Below are 18308 nucleotides of genomic sequence, written 5' to 3' on the forward strand. Positions count from 1 at the left end.
CAACTTAATTTGCCCGGGAGCCACTTGCAAAACGACAGGATGGATGACAAACTTAAATAATTAAAAAATAAATAATTAGCCCAGCAAACCATGTTTTAGCCACCTAAAAATATCAATATCAGTTAAATGTGATCTATATTTGTAATATTTTCTAACACACTAACCAATCCAGGCAGCTGTTGACCAGCAACTCTCATATTTTGCTAAATAAAATTTTTGTTGTTGTCAGTGGAGTGTGGTTGCTTTGAGACAACGGCTTCAGTTCCCTGTCGGAGAGGGCTGTGTGACAGCAAGGTAAAGTGGTGAAAAAAAATCTATATGGCACACACTGAGACTGATACTGATTTTTCTCAGGTGGGCCTTTCTTTAAGTGGCTAAAAACTAACAAGCTGAGGCGGCGTTTCCTCAGTACCGTTTAAATTTATGTATGTGAAGCTTCTACCCGGAAGTTATTGTATACAAACATTGTGATTCCAGCCTTTTAGAAAATGGTTGCCGGGCCACCTGGCAGCTGGCACCATCTGGCCCGCGGGCTGCAAGTTGAGTATCAGTGAAGTAGAGGCTTGTAGCTGATTGGTTTAGAGGTTGTCAGACACAATGTGACTGTTAAGTTTGTTTCCACACAGGGCACCCAGGACAACACAGATCTGAATGACAATGAGAACAATGGTGAGAACCTTGAAAGACTGACACAAAAGAAAAATCAGAACTGCACCAAAGTGAACTGTTAAAAAAATCCGCCTTTAATTTGCTTTTAGGAGCCAAAGAGGGGAACCCACAGACAAACGAGAGCAGTGAGGATCACACTTCAGGAAAGCTACCCAGTGGAGGGAGATCCAAAAAGTCTCGGCTGTGTGTTCTCCTTTAAACCCGTCACATCTCATGTGGACATTCAACGAACTTTCTTTCACAACATTATTATGTGTTATTTAAGTGCCAAACCCTTGTGCCTGTTGTTTACCCTTGCAGTACTGTGAGAAAAGAGTGAGAGGTCAAAGGTTACCAAAAACACTGTGCAAGAACTAACTCAGTGTATCATGTCTATCAGTGTTAAATTAAAAAAACAACGTTTGCTCAAACAGGTCTTTTAAATGAAAACTGTTAAATAGGTGCTTACCAGTGTTAATTACATTGCAGTATAATTCTGCACAGTATCAAACCAGTATTTAAATGCTTATATCACAGTTGTCTCGGCAATTATCTCTGTGCATTTGTTGTATTAAAAAATATGTCATGTTATGTTATAAAACAGCACAACCACAAAATACCTCCAGGTTGTTTTTGCCACTGTGTAATCACACAATGAGCACTGAAATTGTAAACTAAAATTGAGCTTAAAAACAATGAACATCACATGAAAATGTCGACTGACTGTGATGTTCATGAATCCAGTTTTTCGGACCAGTGGCTTATCTTCACACGTTTCATTCAGAGCATTTCCTCAGCATTAACATTCAATCACAACAGTAGCTACAGTTTCTTTAGCAGCAGTAAAAACAGAGTTTTCCCTTTTAAAAAATCTGCTCCTCATAAAGTTCAACATTGCACTTCCGTTGTCGGAGACTCTCCTCCTGTTAGATGTACCTGAGGTTTCACAGTGTGTTTTAAAAAGTCCACTTGGCAGTATTCCCTATCAGGTCCAGCTAATGAGAGCATACAAGAGGAGCGAGGCCTGTTTCCAGTGTATAAACTCCACAGGGCTGGGATTTGTACAGCATACCGGTCGGGTAATCTCAGTCACTGTTGCTGCTGCTGTCGTCTCCCACCACCATGCTGCTGTACTGCTTCTGCTGCTCCTCTTTAAAAGACTCCTTCACCTTTGCTCTCTTCAGGCCTCCATCCCTGCAGAGGCAGCCAGGTGGAGAGGGGACAAACTGAGAGTGGTGCTAATCATTTAACCAAATCAGTTCAATGTAGTTATCACTGTCTGACAGATTATCTTTTGGTGTCATGTCTGACATTAAATTGAAGGATTGCATTGATTGTCTCTCTGCAGATTAAAAATGTTATTTCCTTAGAAACATTTTTAGAAAGCAGATTGATTTGCACATGTTGAAACCCTGCAGGTTAAAGGGACAATTCACCCCATAATCAAAAACAGTTTACCTCTTACCTGTAGTGCAAGTTAACTATCTAGATTGTTTTGGTGTGAGTTGCAGAGTGTTGGAGATATTGGCTGTAGAGATGTCTGCCTTCTCTCCAATATAATGAAACTACATAGCACTCAGCTTGTGGTGCGCCAAGCTCCAAAACCCCCCCCCAAAAAAACCATTTGAATACTCAACATTAATGTCTATATCCAGAAATTATAACTTGATTTTTCAAGATAATCCACAGACCTTGCTGTGAGCAGTCTCATGTAGGAACTATTTTCTTTCTACTGAACTACACCCACCAACTGTATCACCACCCAGAAGGAAGCGTGCATCTCCTCATGGCTGGCAGGTGTAGTTCAGTAGAAAGAAAATAGTTCCTACATGAAACTGCTCACAGCAAAGTCTGTGGATTATCTTGAGAAGCCGGGTCATCATTTCTGTAAAGAGACATTGCTGTTGAGTTTTTCAAATGTATTTTTTGGTGTTTTGAGCACCACAAGCCGAGTGCCATCTAGTTCCATTATATTGGAGAGAAGGCAGACATCTCTATGGCCGATATCTCCAACACTCTGCAACTCACAACAAACAATCCAGATATATAAATAGCACTACATGAAAGAGGAAAATATGTATATGTGATTTTGGGGTGAACTGTCCCTTCAAGTTTTGACCTGGACTAAACTGCACTTGAGAGGAGATTCTTAAACAAATGAGTCTCTTAGAGAGAAAAATCTCTGATCTCTAAACAGGTTAAATCTTACCACTGTAGATCCAGCAGCCCTCCCTGTCGAGCAATGGCTGACTTCACTCTGTTGGCAAACTGGACAGCATCTTCCCCCTCCTGCCATTTTTGAAAAAGAAACAGCAAAGTCAGTCTTATGTGAAGCGTATCTGTGTGTACATAACTGTATGTGGGGTGGGGGTGGCACCTGTGGGCTGTACACGTGGCTTTATGCATGCTTGTGCTCACGTGCTTCAGCACATGTCATACACACCTGTTGGTGCATAGCTGGCAGGTACCAGACGTTACAGACGAGGGCCCAGCTGGTCATCATCCTCAGCAGGTAATTGACCATGCTGTACTTGGAGCTGTTCCAGAAAGCATCTCCGAACTTTGGGTCATACTAACAAAAGTGAAAAAAAAAAAAAAAAATACATAAAAGCGCAGTGAGGAATTGTGCTTTGAAATATGTGAGCCAGAAAACATCTGAATGAGTGATGCAGCTGGACTGACATAAGTACCTTAATGGCTACTGGATATATCGTCGCTCCAATTTCAAAACTTCCCTTTTTAAACATCATGACAGATGTGTTGTTGACACAGGTTCCTGTGGAAACCAGACATGGGGAGATTAAAGGGGACGGAGCTGTGTGAGCTCTGTCCAAACCCACATGAAATAGCTGCTCATTTGTCACCGCTGTGGCGGCCAGTGGCCAGACTGCCATCAGGCGCTGGGCTAAAATAACAACACTTACTGAGTCTCATCTTTGATGATACAAAGACAAACTACTGTGGATGAAGTAACTCTATACTCTTTACTGTTCATGGTCACACTTACCCTCTGGAAATATCAATATGGGAAGCTTTGTCTTGTCATTCACATGATCCCTCAACCTGGAAGCAACACAAAGAGGTAATGGAAACCACTTCCTGACTGTAAATATCTACATATTGCACCTTTGAAGAGCTTTTCACATTTGGGACAAAACATCAAACATTTGGAGAGCGTGTCTGGATGAAGATGTGATGTTATGAGACAGTGGAATCCAAACTGCATGAGTCACTGTTCAGTAGCAACTTTCCAAAACATATCTGTTCTTGTTTGGATAATAAGAGATACAGAAACTCTAGAGGACTTTACTGCCAGGAAAATGCCAACCTCTCTTAGTGCCAGAGCAACCACAGAGAGAAAATACAGGCGAGAAAGACATGCAGTGACAAGCCAGTAAAAAAAACCATGCTGGCGTTAAGGAGTGGAAAACTAACCTTTTGGTCACTAGGTGGCGATCTTTCATCTCTGCTCTCTCAAACCAGACATGAGGACACGACCTCACCATGGCTCTCTGGACGACTCCCATCAAACCTCCGTGTACCTGCCCCACCTGAGCACGTTTTTGACAATTCAGAGTCATGATTTAACATTAAAACTTCCACATCAGCACAGACATGTTGAGTTAAAAGACGTTTTCGTACCATAGCATAACACCCATCATTGCAGAGAATCACAATGTCGATAGGACTGGTGTGATTGGCGACACAGATTCCTCCTTTTTGGGGTTTATTTTCCCTGTTGTTGCACAGTGAAGACATGGAGTCAGTATCAGATGATATTCCTGATCTGACTGTTAGAAAGTCACATGGTGATGAAGCTCACTTACCTGTTGTGATAGCGGATGGTGGCAGAGAGTCCTCGAGCACAGATCCTGTAGCACATCACATGGACCCATTCACTGAGCCAAAACTTCATCCTGAAAACACAAATATATCCCAGAAAAAAACACAAATGAGGAGGGAAACATCACAATGAGAAAAAGTTAGATATTGAATATGACTATATGACTATATTGGTGTGGTTAAAGTTTGTTGTCACCTCCAATTTGGAAGTAATCCAACGGCGGATGTTCCTATGACCAACCAGGTGAGGCCGATGCAAGCCAGAGTTATCCTGGAGAAAGTGGAGCACATTTATTGCTCAATTTTCCAGCAGGTACAATAAAAAACTCAGACATAACAAAATACTGAATAGTCAGACAAAAATAAAATAGGTCAGAGGCAGAGAAGCTGGAAGTAGCGATATCAACTGCTTCTCTTTACAGCACTTTTTTGAAGGCCCAGTGTGTAGGATTTATGGGGATGTATAGAGACATAAGATGATTCTCAGATCTATTTAAGCTGTGATCCAACAAATAACCACCAAAACATGATTAACCTGTTAAATTGCCTTCATGACATATACAAGCCAATGTCACAAAATGTCCTGCAGCTTAATGCTGATAAGACAGAGATATTGATCATAGGACAAGATGCTGCACACGTTCAAATATCAAACAGTCTTGGATTTCTGTCTCACTCAATAACTCCACGTTACAAATCTCGGTAGACAAACATGTAAATTCAGCAGCTCAATCCAGCTTCCACCATCTCAGAAATATCTCCAGGATCAGATCATTCCTGTCTAATGAACATCTGGAAACTGTTATTCATGCATTCATAACCAGTCAATTAGATTATTCCAATACCTTGCTCTCTGGCATCAGTAAAAACTTCCTTTCCCGCCTCCAACTCACCTAAAACTCTGCTGCCAGAATCTTGACTCAGACTAGAAAACATGACCACACACACCAATCCTGGCTTCCCTACACTGCTTACCCGTTGCTTTAAGAACTGATTTTAAGATTTTATTGATTCTTCCAAAGCCCCAAGGCCTTGCTCCAAGTTATATAACAGATCTTTTATTGCCCTATGTTCTTTCTCACACCCTGAGATCCTCAGATGCCGCCGCAGTTAATTCACAAAGGTAAGACTTTGCAGTTAGAGCTCTACAACTTTGGAATGAGGAGATCAGGGCTGCAAACTCAGTCTAATTTTTTTAAATCACTTCTGAAAACATACTTGTTTAAAATCGCCTTTCTGTGATTCACATTTTGCATTGGCTGCAGTAGTTCTTGCACACGCTTGGCACACAGGAGAAGTTTCAGTTGGTAGCAATCTGCTCCTCGTAGCTCGATGCCACTGAATCCTACACACTTGATCTTTTAAGCACTGGTGCTTAAATTTGTCGACATTCATTTCTGTCTCTTGTATTTCCTTGCAACATAAAGAATATAATCCTCCATAGACTAGTCATGCTCTTGTTAGACATGACAAACCTGTTTGCTAATGAGCACATTTGCAGTAGGATATATTCATGTAGACGTATGTGTACAGAGCAGTTTTTGCATTTTAGCTCTTTTGATGGGTGTGCAAGTCGACCTGGTTAGCTAGCAAGTGGGGTCAAATTAGACTAGCAACTCGAGGCAATGTCACAAAAGTGGATATTCGATTTATTTTCAAAACTTCCCTGTGAGCCCGCGACGCAAGTGAAAGAGACAGACATACAGAAAGAGACAAAGAGAAACGACAGTTGACAAGTTAAGACCTGCACCTTCCAGATTTGTGCCAGTAGGTCGGCAGCAACAGGGGTAACAACGGCTATCTGTGAGAGTTTCACTGATAAGAGCATGTATGACTATGCCTCTTTGATATGAATCCTTTTTATTGTTGTAGTAATAAAGATGTTTTGTGAACATCTAAATCTTTCTTTATGGTTCTCTTGATCGCTGTAAACCCCCTCCCAGGAAATCGTTACAGCGTCCCTGGTCAAAAAAGCAAAAGCAAAAACTAATCTAACTTACTGGCTCAAAGTGAAATTATAGCCTTCACAAAATACAACAAGCATGATTTGATACCAGGTTGTTAGCCAATATCCACTATTTTTGATGCAACAGGTGAATGGCAAACTCATTTGTAATAAATAAACTGAGCTTTAAACTAAAAATGAAATTAAAATTTAGCATTTTTATTATTATTTTGGGGTTTTATGACTTATTTTTGTCTTACAGATTAAATTTCAATGGGCTTCAATGTCATCTTACACATAACTTTTACCAGAACAAACCCACTGAGGTTTGACTCAACCTTTGACATTATTTCTGCCTAGAGGGAAATGCTGCACTTGTATCACTGCAGCTTAATTTTGCAGACAGCAGGCTCTATTCAGTGCTGGTGTACCTGAGCGGGGCGAGGATGCAGTATCTCACAAAGATGCCAATGCCATGGACGAGCGTCAGCTTCAGACTGATGTACTGGAAATCGTTGTTGGTGCGAGTCAGTAAGTTCCACGACACCAGCTCCTCTGACGAGAACCGCTGGGTAACCTAAATTCAAAATTGGATAAAATTAAAATTTCAGACTAGCATATCAAGGCCACTTTTACCACTTCTATAACAAACTTGTCGTAGTAAAAATGTACCTCATCGTCTACAATGCTCTCAATTCCTTTCCGGGTGAAGTAGAAAGAGTCACTAAGCGTAAAATCACCGCCCACTGGTGGTTTGGGGCGACTGCGTCTGAGTTCCTCTAACTCTTTCTCCATAGAGCCATCCTCCCTCTGGATGAGACCTGACACACACACACATACATACACACACGCTAACTCAATCATCAGATAAGGGTTATTATTTTAGCAGCAATGTGGAAGATAAATCAGCCTCGCCATATCTGTTGAGATTGTGCTGATAGTGTCAGAAGACGAAGGAGAAAAAAAAAAATCAAAGTTCATTTCAGGAATGTGTTTTTGGAAGGACATTATATTTTGTATTTGGCAAGACTTACATAAAAATAAAAAATCTAAAATAAATAATTCCAATGAATGAATGCATGTCCTCTGGGACTTGTACTTCAGTAGAGAAAGAAAAACATCAATCACATAAGGATGTACAACATGTGTCATTTGGCAAAACAAAGCAGACTCATCTCAAATTTCAACATGAAATACTGGCACTGATGCAGCAGGAGCCCGGATGAGATATTGCATAAAGTTTCTAAACAGAGCAGAACTTCCCAAGTGAGGTCACCTTGACCAACAAAAGGTATTAACAGCACACACAAAACACGACCTTACATCGTCTGACCTAAGTTACGTAATAACAACACTAAACCTGAGCTGTTTAGAGAGCAGTCTTAAAGGAATACTTCCCCTTCAAAACAATCATTTGTTTATCAATAACTCACCCAGTGGCTGAATTCATGAGAACTTTCTTTGTCTCACATGCCTCAACGGTGAACGAAGAATCCAAAAACGGGGAAATTCTTAAATAATGTTTGGGTGCTTTCACACCTGCCCTGCTTGGTTTGGTTCAATCAAACTCAAGTTCATTTGCCCCCTAAGTGCAATTTGTTTGGGCAGGTGTGAACACAGCAATCGCACTCAGGCGTGCACTAAAACAACCGGATCGAGACCTTCTTGAAGAGGTGGTCTCGGTCCGATTACAAACAAACTCTGGTGCGGTTCGTTTGTGGTGAGAACGTGTTCCGACCTCGATCTGAACCAACTGCAGTCACATGACACATTGTTTGGGTTAAACATGAGCATGTTACAGTCCTGGAGGATTATTAATGTGCACCTCCTCCTGTACTGCCTTAATATGCACATTCAGCACATCCAATGCATCAAAACATTGTTTTCTAGTTGGAGCCGCGCCTCGTTTTCAAACTGTATGGTTTGACTAAAATGAACAATGACAGCAATATAGTCCACGATGAGCAGCGCTAAAATCAACCTGCGTAGTTGTCCCTCCATTGTGGCATTAGAAAAGGTCGCATTTATCTTGCAAGTGTACTCTTCTTCAATGGTTTGCTTACTTCCTGGATTTTTTCCCGCTTGGAAATTCTGACCAATCAAGAGCAGATTTCTGGCACAAGGCATTTGATCTGGTCCGCTTGTAAATGCTGCCGTGAGAACACGAACCAACTCTAGGCAATTATGCAACTTTGTAATAAAATTAGTCCCTGATTCAGACCAAAGCAAGACAACTCTAGGTCTGAAAGCGCCCTAAGTAAAAGTGGGTGGCTTTTAGCTACATCAAAACACCAGTTTACAAACTCTTATTCAACTCATGCAGTATAATCCAAGTCTCATTTATACAGCCATACTTGCTTTTTATAACACTTTGTATATGAGTAGCACACTTGGGCAATCGCATGTGTTTAAACTTTGCTCATGCCTTCCACTGAGTTTCCCAGGTGAGCTCCTCGTCCATGCATGAGACTGTTTATGTGGAGGTGTTGTAAACGGTAATGTTTCAGCAAAAATGTGTTTGGGAAGCACTGAGCTTATCACTGGATAAATGAGGCATCAATATAGTGCACAAGCTGTGTGAGAGCATGTAAACATGTTTTGATATAGTTTTGTCGTTGTCTAATGTGGACCCCATTTACTCCACTTCATCAACAACTTTGTCTGATTTTGGATTCTTTGTCTATTGTGGAGGCATGCGAGGAAAAACAAATGTTTTTTCATGATTTCAGCATAACACGGGTTGAATAATTGATACACAAAGTGGTTGTTTTCTGGATGAACTATTCCTTTAATTAATGAGGACAGCACTGCCTGGGATCTAAAACAATCCACCTGACAGCTCTCAGAGCAGTTTAAAGTTGGCCTCAGCTCAGACTGCACATTATCAGATAACTCAGCGGGCAAAGTCCCAAACCTGAAGGAGCAACCTACATATTCAATATTCAGTGCAAACTTTGAAAACAATGTCAGCCTTCTCTCTGTTTATGAAGAACGTTCACATCTTGTATTCATGGTCCACATTTAAAGTTGTAACACTGACACACTCTGAACTTTGTAGAGGCCAGATGCTGCTGACATTATGTTTTATAGCAGGGGGACACCACCCTCTGCAGTTTAGTGACTGATATGAAGTTGAGTTATTGCGCCTTGTAAGATAGGCAGTTTCCAGAGCAACTTCATCTTGTTGACTATCATAGACGTTAACTAAGTCCTGGTGCCAGACAGAGAGTGCTCGGTGCAGAGGACGCAGCACTGTAGTCCAAAATAAAACCATTTATACCTGCCTTAAAAGGTCACAAGAAATGCATCCATATGCAGAAACACAAATCATTCTGAACGGCACAGATAAGTCAATTGCTCTGTCAAAACTGGGCAATATCATTGCAACATACATTCCAAGACGCGCAATAAAGTATCTTGTGAAATCCAGCATTGCAGTGCAGCACATATGTCACTAAAACCCTATCTTTCACAATAAAGGATATGTCAGCAACTTTTCTTCAGCAGGATGCCTTACTAAGTATTTATTAGGATCATTGAATCATTTCAGACACTTTTTATTTTCTCAACAATTTTCTACTCACCATTAGATGCAGAGGCTGTGAGTGTTCGTTCATCTGCGTATACCTTCTGTATCTTCAGAGTGGCCCACTGTAGAGGAGGACACACAGGAGGCGTTCAGGGTCATGTCTCACGTGGACCAGTGGACGTATCAGAGTAGCTTAAAGCATGTAACACCTCTCAGGAACACAACAATACAAACAATAGTACCTCCAAGGTTTTCACCAGGATGGTCATGTAGGTCTCAGAGATGCCCAGTGAGAAGCCAAACATGGCTGGGATCATGATGAGGCTGATGACGAGGTACAGCCAAATCGTCAGGGCCCAAAGGGCCAATGCCCAGAAATCCTCCATCTTCACCTTATTCCCTGAGGTACACAAGAGCAGCCCTGTGGCTCAGATGTACTGCAGTCCTGTAGGGGGATGAATTTTAAGTTATGTAATCTCACTATTGTCACCACCAAAGGACAGACAAAATAGATCCATCCTGTGTAAAACATAATCTCTTGTCAACAAGTGGAGGTCAACAATAACTGCTATGACAAGGACAGCAAAGTAAAGTAAACCAAAGGTTTAACAGGAGTAAAGCCACATCAGGTCATGGCACACTTCACAGAGACACACACTGACACCGCGCACAGACACGATCAGTATCACCTGTATTCCTGCCAATATAAACAAATCCATAAACAACCATACTATGACAGAACTCCTTTACATTTAAACTCCAAGACTTTATACACGACAACACTATTTCCGTTTGTTTTATATAATCACCTGAATATTTTGTCAAGCTGCACGAGCTCATCTTACCTGTCAGACGTGAGTCCATGCCCTTCCTTCCTGGGAATAACTCAGAGGACTGAGCTCAGAGAGAAAACACGCCCATTTACTACTGGAACAAAGTTCACAGAGAAGCGCCCAGCGGTGCCCCCTGTGGACAGAAAGGGGAAGCGCAGACACGTGGCTCATTATTCATGTTTGATTAGGAAATACTTTTGTCCAGATTTTATTTCATGACTGTTTCTGCTGGTGTTTGTGCGTGGCTGTTCTTTGTTGCTGGTCTTATTTCACTCATCTCAGGTCTGCCTTGCAAAGGAGATTTTGATCTCAGTGAGATTACCTTCTTAAATCTTATGATAATAAAACACAAGGAAATAAATGTAAAATATGAGCTAGTCGGTTCATTCTTGACCTTTGGAATGGCAGCATGGCAAAATCATTATTACAAGGTCCACTTATTTGTTTTTGCAGAGGTGTAGATTTCAGGAGGGATGCAGGGGACACGTCCCCCTCAATATTGAGAACATGTGAATTGGTCTCCCCCAGTAAAACATGACTATAAAGGACTTTTAATTTGACAACATTTAATACACTGACACCATAAATTGATGGAGAAAAAGCAAAAAATGGTGCATGAAAATTCACCAGAGGGCAGATGTTTGATGCTCAGAAATGAAACATCCTGTTTCACATGTGTGTCCCCAGAGCAAGTTGGAAAGTGGTCAAGTTGTGCTGTAAGATCACTGGTGTTACTTTTAATAACCTACAGCATCTGTATGAACACTCAGTCTATCGCCTCAGACTCACAACATCCCCTCCATGTTGAGTTTCAGATGCTTAAAAAAGAAAAAAGAAAAGAAGCCAGCACTCACAAATGTCCTTTTGGTAAATTTAATAAACCAACTTGGGTGGCGTTACCAGAAACACAGATGTTTCGACAGAAAGTCTTCTTCAGTGTGTAACTCAGGTTGCGTTTAAGTACGCTCGAAGCAATCAGTGCAGGTGTGTGGAAAGACAATTTACACTTCTGCCATACAATATAGTGCCAACTCACAGGCAAAGAAAAACACAATAACAATACAACAATCTTAAACACATGTGTCACAGCAAAATAGCAGTAGATACACCGATATACATATGCATAATAAATTCTGCTCGTACAAAAAGGCACTGTGATCAACAGTAAAACATGTGTGCTTGAGGGGGCAAATAAAGTACCCAACTGTCAAATAACCATTAATTAAAATCAACAAATTGTCCCTCAATTAACAATCAGATCACAAGTGCACGGTAAGAGGGATGAAGTACAAAAAGTCACTGAGTAGCTGTCCCTCAGTTTCAGTTTCAGATGCTTCCATTAGGAGGTTTTGCCTCCCTGAATGTAGCACTAAGTGTTACAGACCATCCTTTATCCCGTCTGCTATCACTCATCTTAACCAGCAGTGACCACTAATTGTCCATGATTTAGCCCTGACAATGTGTGGTACTGGATTCTGTGTTATGTATTGTACAGTCTGTTTTGTTTTACTTATGACTACTGTCTGTATCTGAAATTGCCCATCGGGGACATTAAATTTTTACCTTTCCTTACCAAAGTTAAAACAAAACCTACACCCCTGTATGAAAGCAATTTGCACTGAGTAAACTCTATCCACTGATGAAGATCACAGGATGTGGCTGAGAGCTCTGGAATAAAGCTGGAGAACATCTGCAGACCTTGATAAGAGGTTCATTCATTCATTCATCTTCTAACCGCTTCATCCTCTTGAGGGTCGCGGGGGGGCTGGAGCCTATCCCAGCTGACATCAGGCGAGAGGCAGGGTACACCCTGGACAGGTCGCCAGACTATCGCAGGGCTGACACATAGAGACAGACAACCATTCATGCTCACATTCACACCTACGGACAATTTAGAGTAATCAATTAACCTAGTCCCCAATCTGCATGTCTTTGGACTGTGGGAGGAAGCCGGAGTGCCCGGAGAGAACCCACGCTGACACGGGGAGAACATGCAAACTCCGCACATTTTTGATTTTAAAAAATATATATGTCTGTTTGTCAACTTCATGTTGCAGGTTATACTAATACATTACCTTTATTTCAGTGATCTAACTTTTCTTTTTTGGGAGTGATATAGCTAGTAATCTTCACTTTCTCTTATCATTTGAGAGTGTTGATCACTTACCCAGCTGCTAACATGCTAATACACTAACCTAAAACTGATGCATTTGGGGAAACAGTGATTCTACTGTAATAACATGCCCCCAGACGTGTTACTCATACCACACAGGGAAACCTGATGAGGAATGTGGCCACAGTCTCTCTATGTAAAAGCCTCTCTCTCCTACCTAAGACTAACAAAAGGTCCTGATTATTCTCCAGGTTCAGACATTTCACAGTCTGTTGCACATTACTGTAACAGGGGACTTCAGGGGGTCAGTCGGGGTAATGTCTCTGGGAATGATAAGAAGGCGGATACTTGGGTATTTGGCAGAGATGCATTTTAAAAAGAAAACTGTCTGAAGACTGATGATGCAATTCACGTCTAAAATCTTTCCTTTCATTAAAAATATGCAGTTACTTTGATTCAGCGAGACAGCTGCAGTTGACACCGTGCAATTATGTGTTATATCTTTATCCATTGTTGCAGGCAAATTGCCCAGTCGTGCGATTTTCCACCAGGTAGACATTCCAGATGTGTAGTAAAACACCAGTAACAACACACCATTTGTCCTTTAATGTCAGGGTGTGTTAGTTCCAGTAAAGCAGTGCTTGTTACTTCGAAAATAGCTGTTTTTTAAATCTTCGTGTCAACACAAAGAGCTCACTGCTTCTGTTGCATGCTGGTTTTATTGGGTCCACTTGGGGGAACACCCCAGTATGGCCCATTAGTGTTGTTATTGTTGCCCACTCTGGAAGGGGAAGGAGGGCTTTTAGGGTCGACTGAGATCGACCTTCATAATCTCTGTGGAACTGTGTGCAATCTGTGGTTTGCAAAGTTATTTTTAGCGGGGGCCCTTCATTTTCCAAAATTATCTTCTCTTTATATTCCAAAACAGATTTTGTGAGAGACTGAGAAAATCCAACAAATGTTTCCTTGTTTAAAAGCTGTTGCACCATTATCCAGCAGTCTTGTGTGCCTTGTAAGCTGCAGGACTTTGAAACGCTTTGTGTTAAAAATAACTGTAAATCTCAGATGTCAGACGACTCGACAGTTAAATGAGATCACTGCATTGTCTCCCTTAGACCAAGACATGAAGGAGAGGAATGTGTCATGTCTCAGCAGTCATTTAGTCACACGTAAATCTGCTCCAGGGATAAATATTAGACATCTCAACCACAGCATTTACTGAGAGGGGGGTTACAGCTTTCAGAGGATACGCCCCAGAAAAGCCCTTTACCCTGAGCTATAACATGCCGTGGTTCACAAGGGCTTTAAATGTTTTCTGGAAATAATAAATAATGTCCCACAGAGGGGCTATTCCACAGTGCACCACTAACATCAGACACACTTGTCTACTTTTACAGGGGAACTCAGTGGAGGCTGGAAGCAGCTATAGCCAATATATTTAAGAGTCAAGGTATTCTTGGCGTCCAGTTCCCTTGGATCCACTATACTGCACACTAAAATCTCAATCCAGGCTGATATGAAGTGATATAAAGTCACCGGTCCATGTAGAAATCATTGTTCAAAAGCTGCAGCATATATGGAACGAACAAATATTTGTCTCCTTACCTCAAATAAAACTAAAGAATGTGTGTGTTTGCACAGGATTGGTCTGTCGTTGGACTTTTAGACCTTTTTTTCTTCACAGAATTAAGACATCTGCAAATCTAACATTGCGTTTTTTTCTAAACAGTAAAGTATGCAAAACTAATGCAGCTACTTAGAGTTTGCTCACTTTCCCATGTAGGTTATCTGCAGTGACACCCCCAGAAACTTTTCATAGGGCCAGATGGGGCCACTCATGGGGCCTCTGGTTTAAGCACGCCCAAACCAGAAGCCATAACTGAATTTCAGGAATTCTATTATACTGTTTAAGTATATAGGCAGGTTAAAAACTATGTCAATATGAAAATTGCATACTGATATGTATTTGGTTTCTTATTTTACAGTTAATATTCCTTATTATCTGATGTGCATAGACTAATACTGTTACAGTTAACATTTTAAGTTCCACAGCAATCCTGTTGTAATGTGTTATGTACCTATACATTTTAGGCGATTCCTTGTTCTTCAAATAGGCTGGTTGTAAAAAGGAAAATATACAACTTTAATCTGAAGAAGTATATTGATTGTGAGGAAAAAAAACATTTACTGGAAATGAGTACCTATTTTCATTCAGGGTGCTTTCAGACCTAGAGTTCAGGGACTAATTTTGTTGCAAATTTGCATAATTGCCTAGAGTTGGTTCGTGTTCTCACGGCAGCATTTACAAGCGGACCAGATCAAATGCTTTGCACAAGAAAGCTGCTCTTGGTCAGAAATTCCATGTGGGGAAAATCCAGGAAGTAAACAAAACGTTGAAGAAGAGTACACTTGCAAGATGAATGTGACACTTTCTAATGTCACAATGGAGGGACAACTACGCAGGTTGATTTTAGCGCTGCTCATCGTGGACTATATTGCTGTCATTGTTCATTTTAGTCAAACCATACAGTTTGAAAACGAGGCGCGGCTCCAACTATTGAAAAAAATCCTCCAGGACTGTAACATGCTCATGTTTAACCCAAACAATGTGTCATGTGACTGCAGTTGGTTCAGATCGAGGGTGGAACATGTTCTCACCACACACGAACCACACCAGAGTTCGTTTGTAACTGGACTGAGACCACCTCTTCAAGAAGGTCTCAGTCCGGGTGTTTTGGTGCGCACCTGAGTGTGATTGCTGTGTTCACACATGCTCAAACCAACCTCATTTAAGGGGCAAACAAACTTGAGCTCGATTGAACCGAACCAAACAGGGCAGGTGTGAAAGCATCCTCAGATATCTTGAGGTGAGAATTCAAGGGCCCCTTTTGAAAATGGCCATGATAATTTTTCTTCTTAGCCTAACTTCAGAGTGTTATTTAGCCCCCTTCCCAACAAGCTATGTTGACGTGGTTAGTACCAATTGATGCCTTAGGTTGTCTAGTCTCACAAGATGCTACTACCTTTGCTAGCTCAAAAAAATGAGCATACTGCAGCCTCTTAAAGACAGAAATGCTGGCCTACCTTGGCAAGTGTTTTTGCTGGGGGGTTCAGAGAGAGGTCAGATATCATCATGTATGCAATTACATCACTTGTATCTGTACTCAGGTAACAGTCATTCTCATGCATTTTCATCTTGCAGCGACAAACTTCAACACAGCATCTTACTTACTTTGTAAGTGTTGATTTTTGAGGTATTTAATCTTATCATTGCTGATATAGCTGCCATAACTTGTGTAATTCTGGCCATACAAAAGGCTGAGGAAGTTTGGACATTTGGAAGTTTTATGAGGACGCGAAAAAGGCCTATTTGAAAACTGTCTGCAGAACTGTTTATTAATTAATCAACTCTGATAACTGGACTTATATAAACAATGCTTCTGGATGTTGTTTTAAAGTCAGATTAACACTAATGTAGGCAGAGCAACAGTTCCTCTTTGCATCCACAAAATTGTATCCAAAATGTTCCGCGTAATTTCCCTCATGCTTTTTACAGAGGCAGTAAATAATCTGGTGTTAATGACGCGCCGCTGGTGCTGGACTTAATGACAAGTCTCGACACATGACGGAGCGGCTGCCTCATTCAAATCAATGAAGCTCCTTCCTCTGTTTCCCCTCGCTCCTGCAAGGAAAGTAGACACTGGCCCAGAGAACACTCCTCCCCTCCTTCCTCCGCAGAGCCGGAGCTTTCTCCCTCTTTAAACCATGCTCAGGCTCCCAGTCCTCCTCGGTGCCTGTTTGCCTTCGTGAGGGGAGATTTCTCAGCGTGTTCATGTCATGACACAGTGCAGCGCAGGATCCAAGTGGTCGCCTCTAACGCCACTGCAACCCCGATGCCCACGACTCTTTTGCAGTGCTTTGAGTTTGGTTACATGAAATATGCGATGTTCGCAGGAGTGCCCGGTTCTTTTGCTGCTACACTTAGTTTTCATTTTGGCAGCCGGCCATGAAGAGCTCTCCGACTCTGGCAGGCTCTTCTCCCTCTTTGCAGAACAAGGTCAGTGTGGTGCAGCTATAATAGAAGCTGCATTTCTGTGCATGTATGAACTGAATGCATGACTGGGAAAGTTTGCGGGGTGCAGTGCATGTCGATATCAGTATGCACTGAACTCAAAAGCTGTGTGATCAATAAATCACAGCAGAAAAGTTCTATATTGTGTTATATGTTACTCTGCAGGTCAGTTGTCCCAGTCAGATGTGTCCACTGTCCACCCAGTGAAAACCACAGCTGATGGAGACTTCATCTCCCACTCTCTGGCTCACCACATCAGGGGTGAGCGAGTCAGGCGTGACCTGCGACCCCATGGTTTGGAGGAGCAGGTTTTCTACAAGGTCAACTACAGGGGTCGCGCTTTATTGTTCAATTTGACTGCAAACAACCACCTGGTTTCAAGTGACTACATCCTGGAGAGGAGGAACGGCAGTGCCAACAGGACTGAGCATCATCGCTCTGAGGGGAACTCCTGTCACCTCCTTGGCACTGTGGAAGCGTCTGATGTGCGAGGAACTGCTGCCATCAGCACCTGTAAAGGACTGGTAAGGCATCACACACAACAGGGCAGAAAAGTTGATTTGAACTTCTTCTTCTTCATCAAGCTGAATCCTCTAATCCACATGAAGCTTTTACACAGTCGTCCTCCCTAAAGCTGCACTGAAGGTCATATCTCTTTGAAAATCTAGTTGCTTTGGGCAGGAGAAAGGGGGGCATCACTCAGGGGAAGCTGGTATGTGGTTTAGGCAGTCATACACCGTTGAGCAAACCCTTCCATCTGACAGTGCCCCGTGTGTTAGTTTGCCCTTCAAAGGCTTCCTGACACTATTTGCAGAACGACTGTGCTGCAGACCCGCTGACGGCTGCTGCTTCTCGGCCAACCATGAGACCTTTTCTGTCTTTCTTTGTCTCTCAGATGTTCCCTAGATACTTTCCCTCTCACTCATTCATTCACATCGCTGTGTGCGAAAACTCTCTGCAGCCCCCCTCCACCCTCGGACAGGCAGTGGTACTTTGTTCTGTGCTGAGATAGAGCGTCAGTAATAGATTTTGGCACATTTTTTATAGTCTGGAACAATACAGTTTGACAGATGGAGAGACAGGAAATAGGGCCATACGTTTTGCTCAGAGAATTTGAGCTCCTTTTTTTATTTTTCTTGGGCTGAAATGTTTCTAATCAAATAAATAGTTCAACTACAAAGGATAGACAGCTGGACAGCATAAAGAAAAGGGAGCAGCTCAACATAAGAAGAGCTTTAATTATGAAAAGTGACATGCACCATATGACAATTTCTGGAGAAATGCATGGTGCACAAATGGTGTAAGAATCTGAGCTTTTAGGGCCA

General features: G+C 41.8%; 2 protein-coding genes across 2 annotated transcripts in view; one reads left to right on the plus strand and one right to left on the minus strand.

Annotated features, from left to right (window-relative positions):
• Window positions 1–722: 722 nt before the first annotated feature.
• Window positions 723–10878, minus strand: agpat9l (1-acylglycerol-3-phosphate O-acyltransferase 9, like). The gene is made up of 14 exons (XM_050051767.1): window positions 10811–10878; window positions 10208–10410; window positions 10021–10087; window positions 7109–7257; window positions 6868–7013; window positions 4688–4762; window positions 4476–4565; window positions 4291–4384; window positions 4084–4199; window positions 3656–3711; window positions 3339–3424; window positions 3092–3220; window positions 2858–2937; window positions 723–1842 (listed from the first exon to the last, which is right to left on the minus strand). Exons 2-14 carry the CDS (start codon window positions 10349–10351, stop codon window positions 1734–1736), a joined length of 1341 nt encoding a protein of 446 aa, XP_049907724.1. The 5' UTR covers window positions 10352–10410; window positions 10811–10878; the 3' UTR covers window positions 723–1733.
• A 5746-nt stretch (window positions 10879–16624) lies between these two features.
• Window positions 16625–18308, plus strand: part of adamts12 (ADAM metallopeptidase with thrombospondin type 1 motif, 12) — a 28625-nt gene continuing 26941 nt past the window's right edge. Inside the window, exons 1-2 of the mRNA XM_050051979.1 lie at window positions 16625–16968; window positions 17149–17507. Of these exons, the coding sequence (XP_049907936.1) occupies window positions 16851–16968; window positions 17149–17507 (477 nt within the window). The 5' untranslated portion in view covers window positions 16625–16850. The remainder of the gene's footprint in view (window positions 16969–17148; window positions 17508–18308) is intronic.

The sequence above is a fragment of the Epinephelus moara genome, chromosome 8 (assembly GCF_006386435.1).
Source record: "Epinephelus moara isolate mb chromosome 8, YSFRI_EMoa_1.0, whole genome shotgun sequence".
Taxonomy (NCBI): Eukaryota; Metazoa; Chordata; class Actinopteri; order Perciformes; family Serranidae; genus Epinephelus; species Epinephelus moara.

What these genes read in the sequence shown, in the direction of transcription:
- agpat9l (XM_050051767.1), bottom strand. Translation starts at nt 10,351, where the DNA reads ATGGAGGATTTCTGGGCATTGGCCCTTTGGGCCCTGACGATTTGGCTG. An exon ending in CACAGCCTCTGCATCTAATG is followed by an intron (nt 7,258 to 10,020) that starts GTGAGTAGAAAA and finishes TGTGTGTGTCAG; the next exon opens with GTCTCATCCAGAGGGAGGAT. An exon ending in CATATTGATATTTCCAGAGG is followed by an intron (nt 3,425 to 3,655) that starts GTAAGTGTGACC and finishes TGGTTTCCACAG; the next exon opens with GAACCTGTGTCAACAACACA.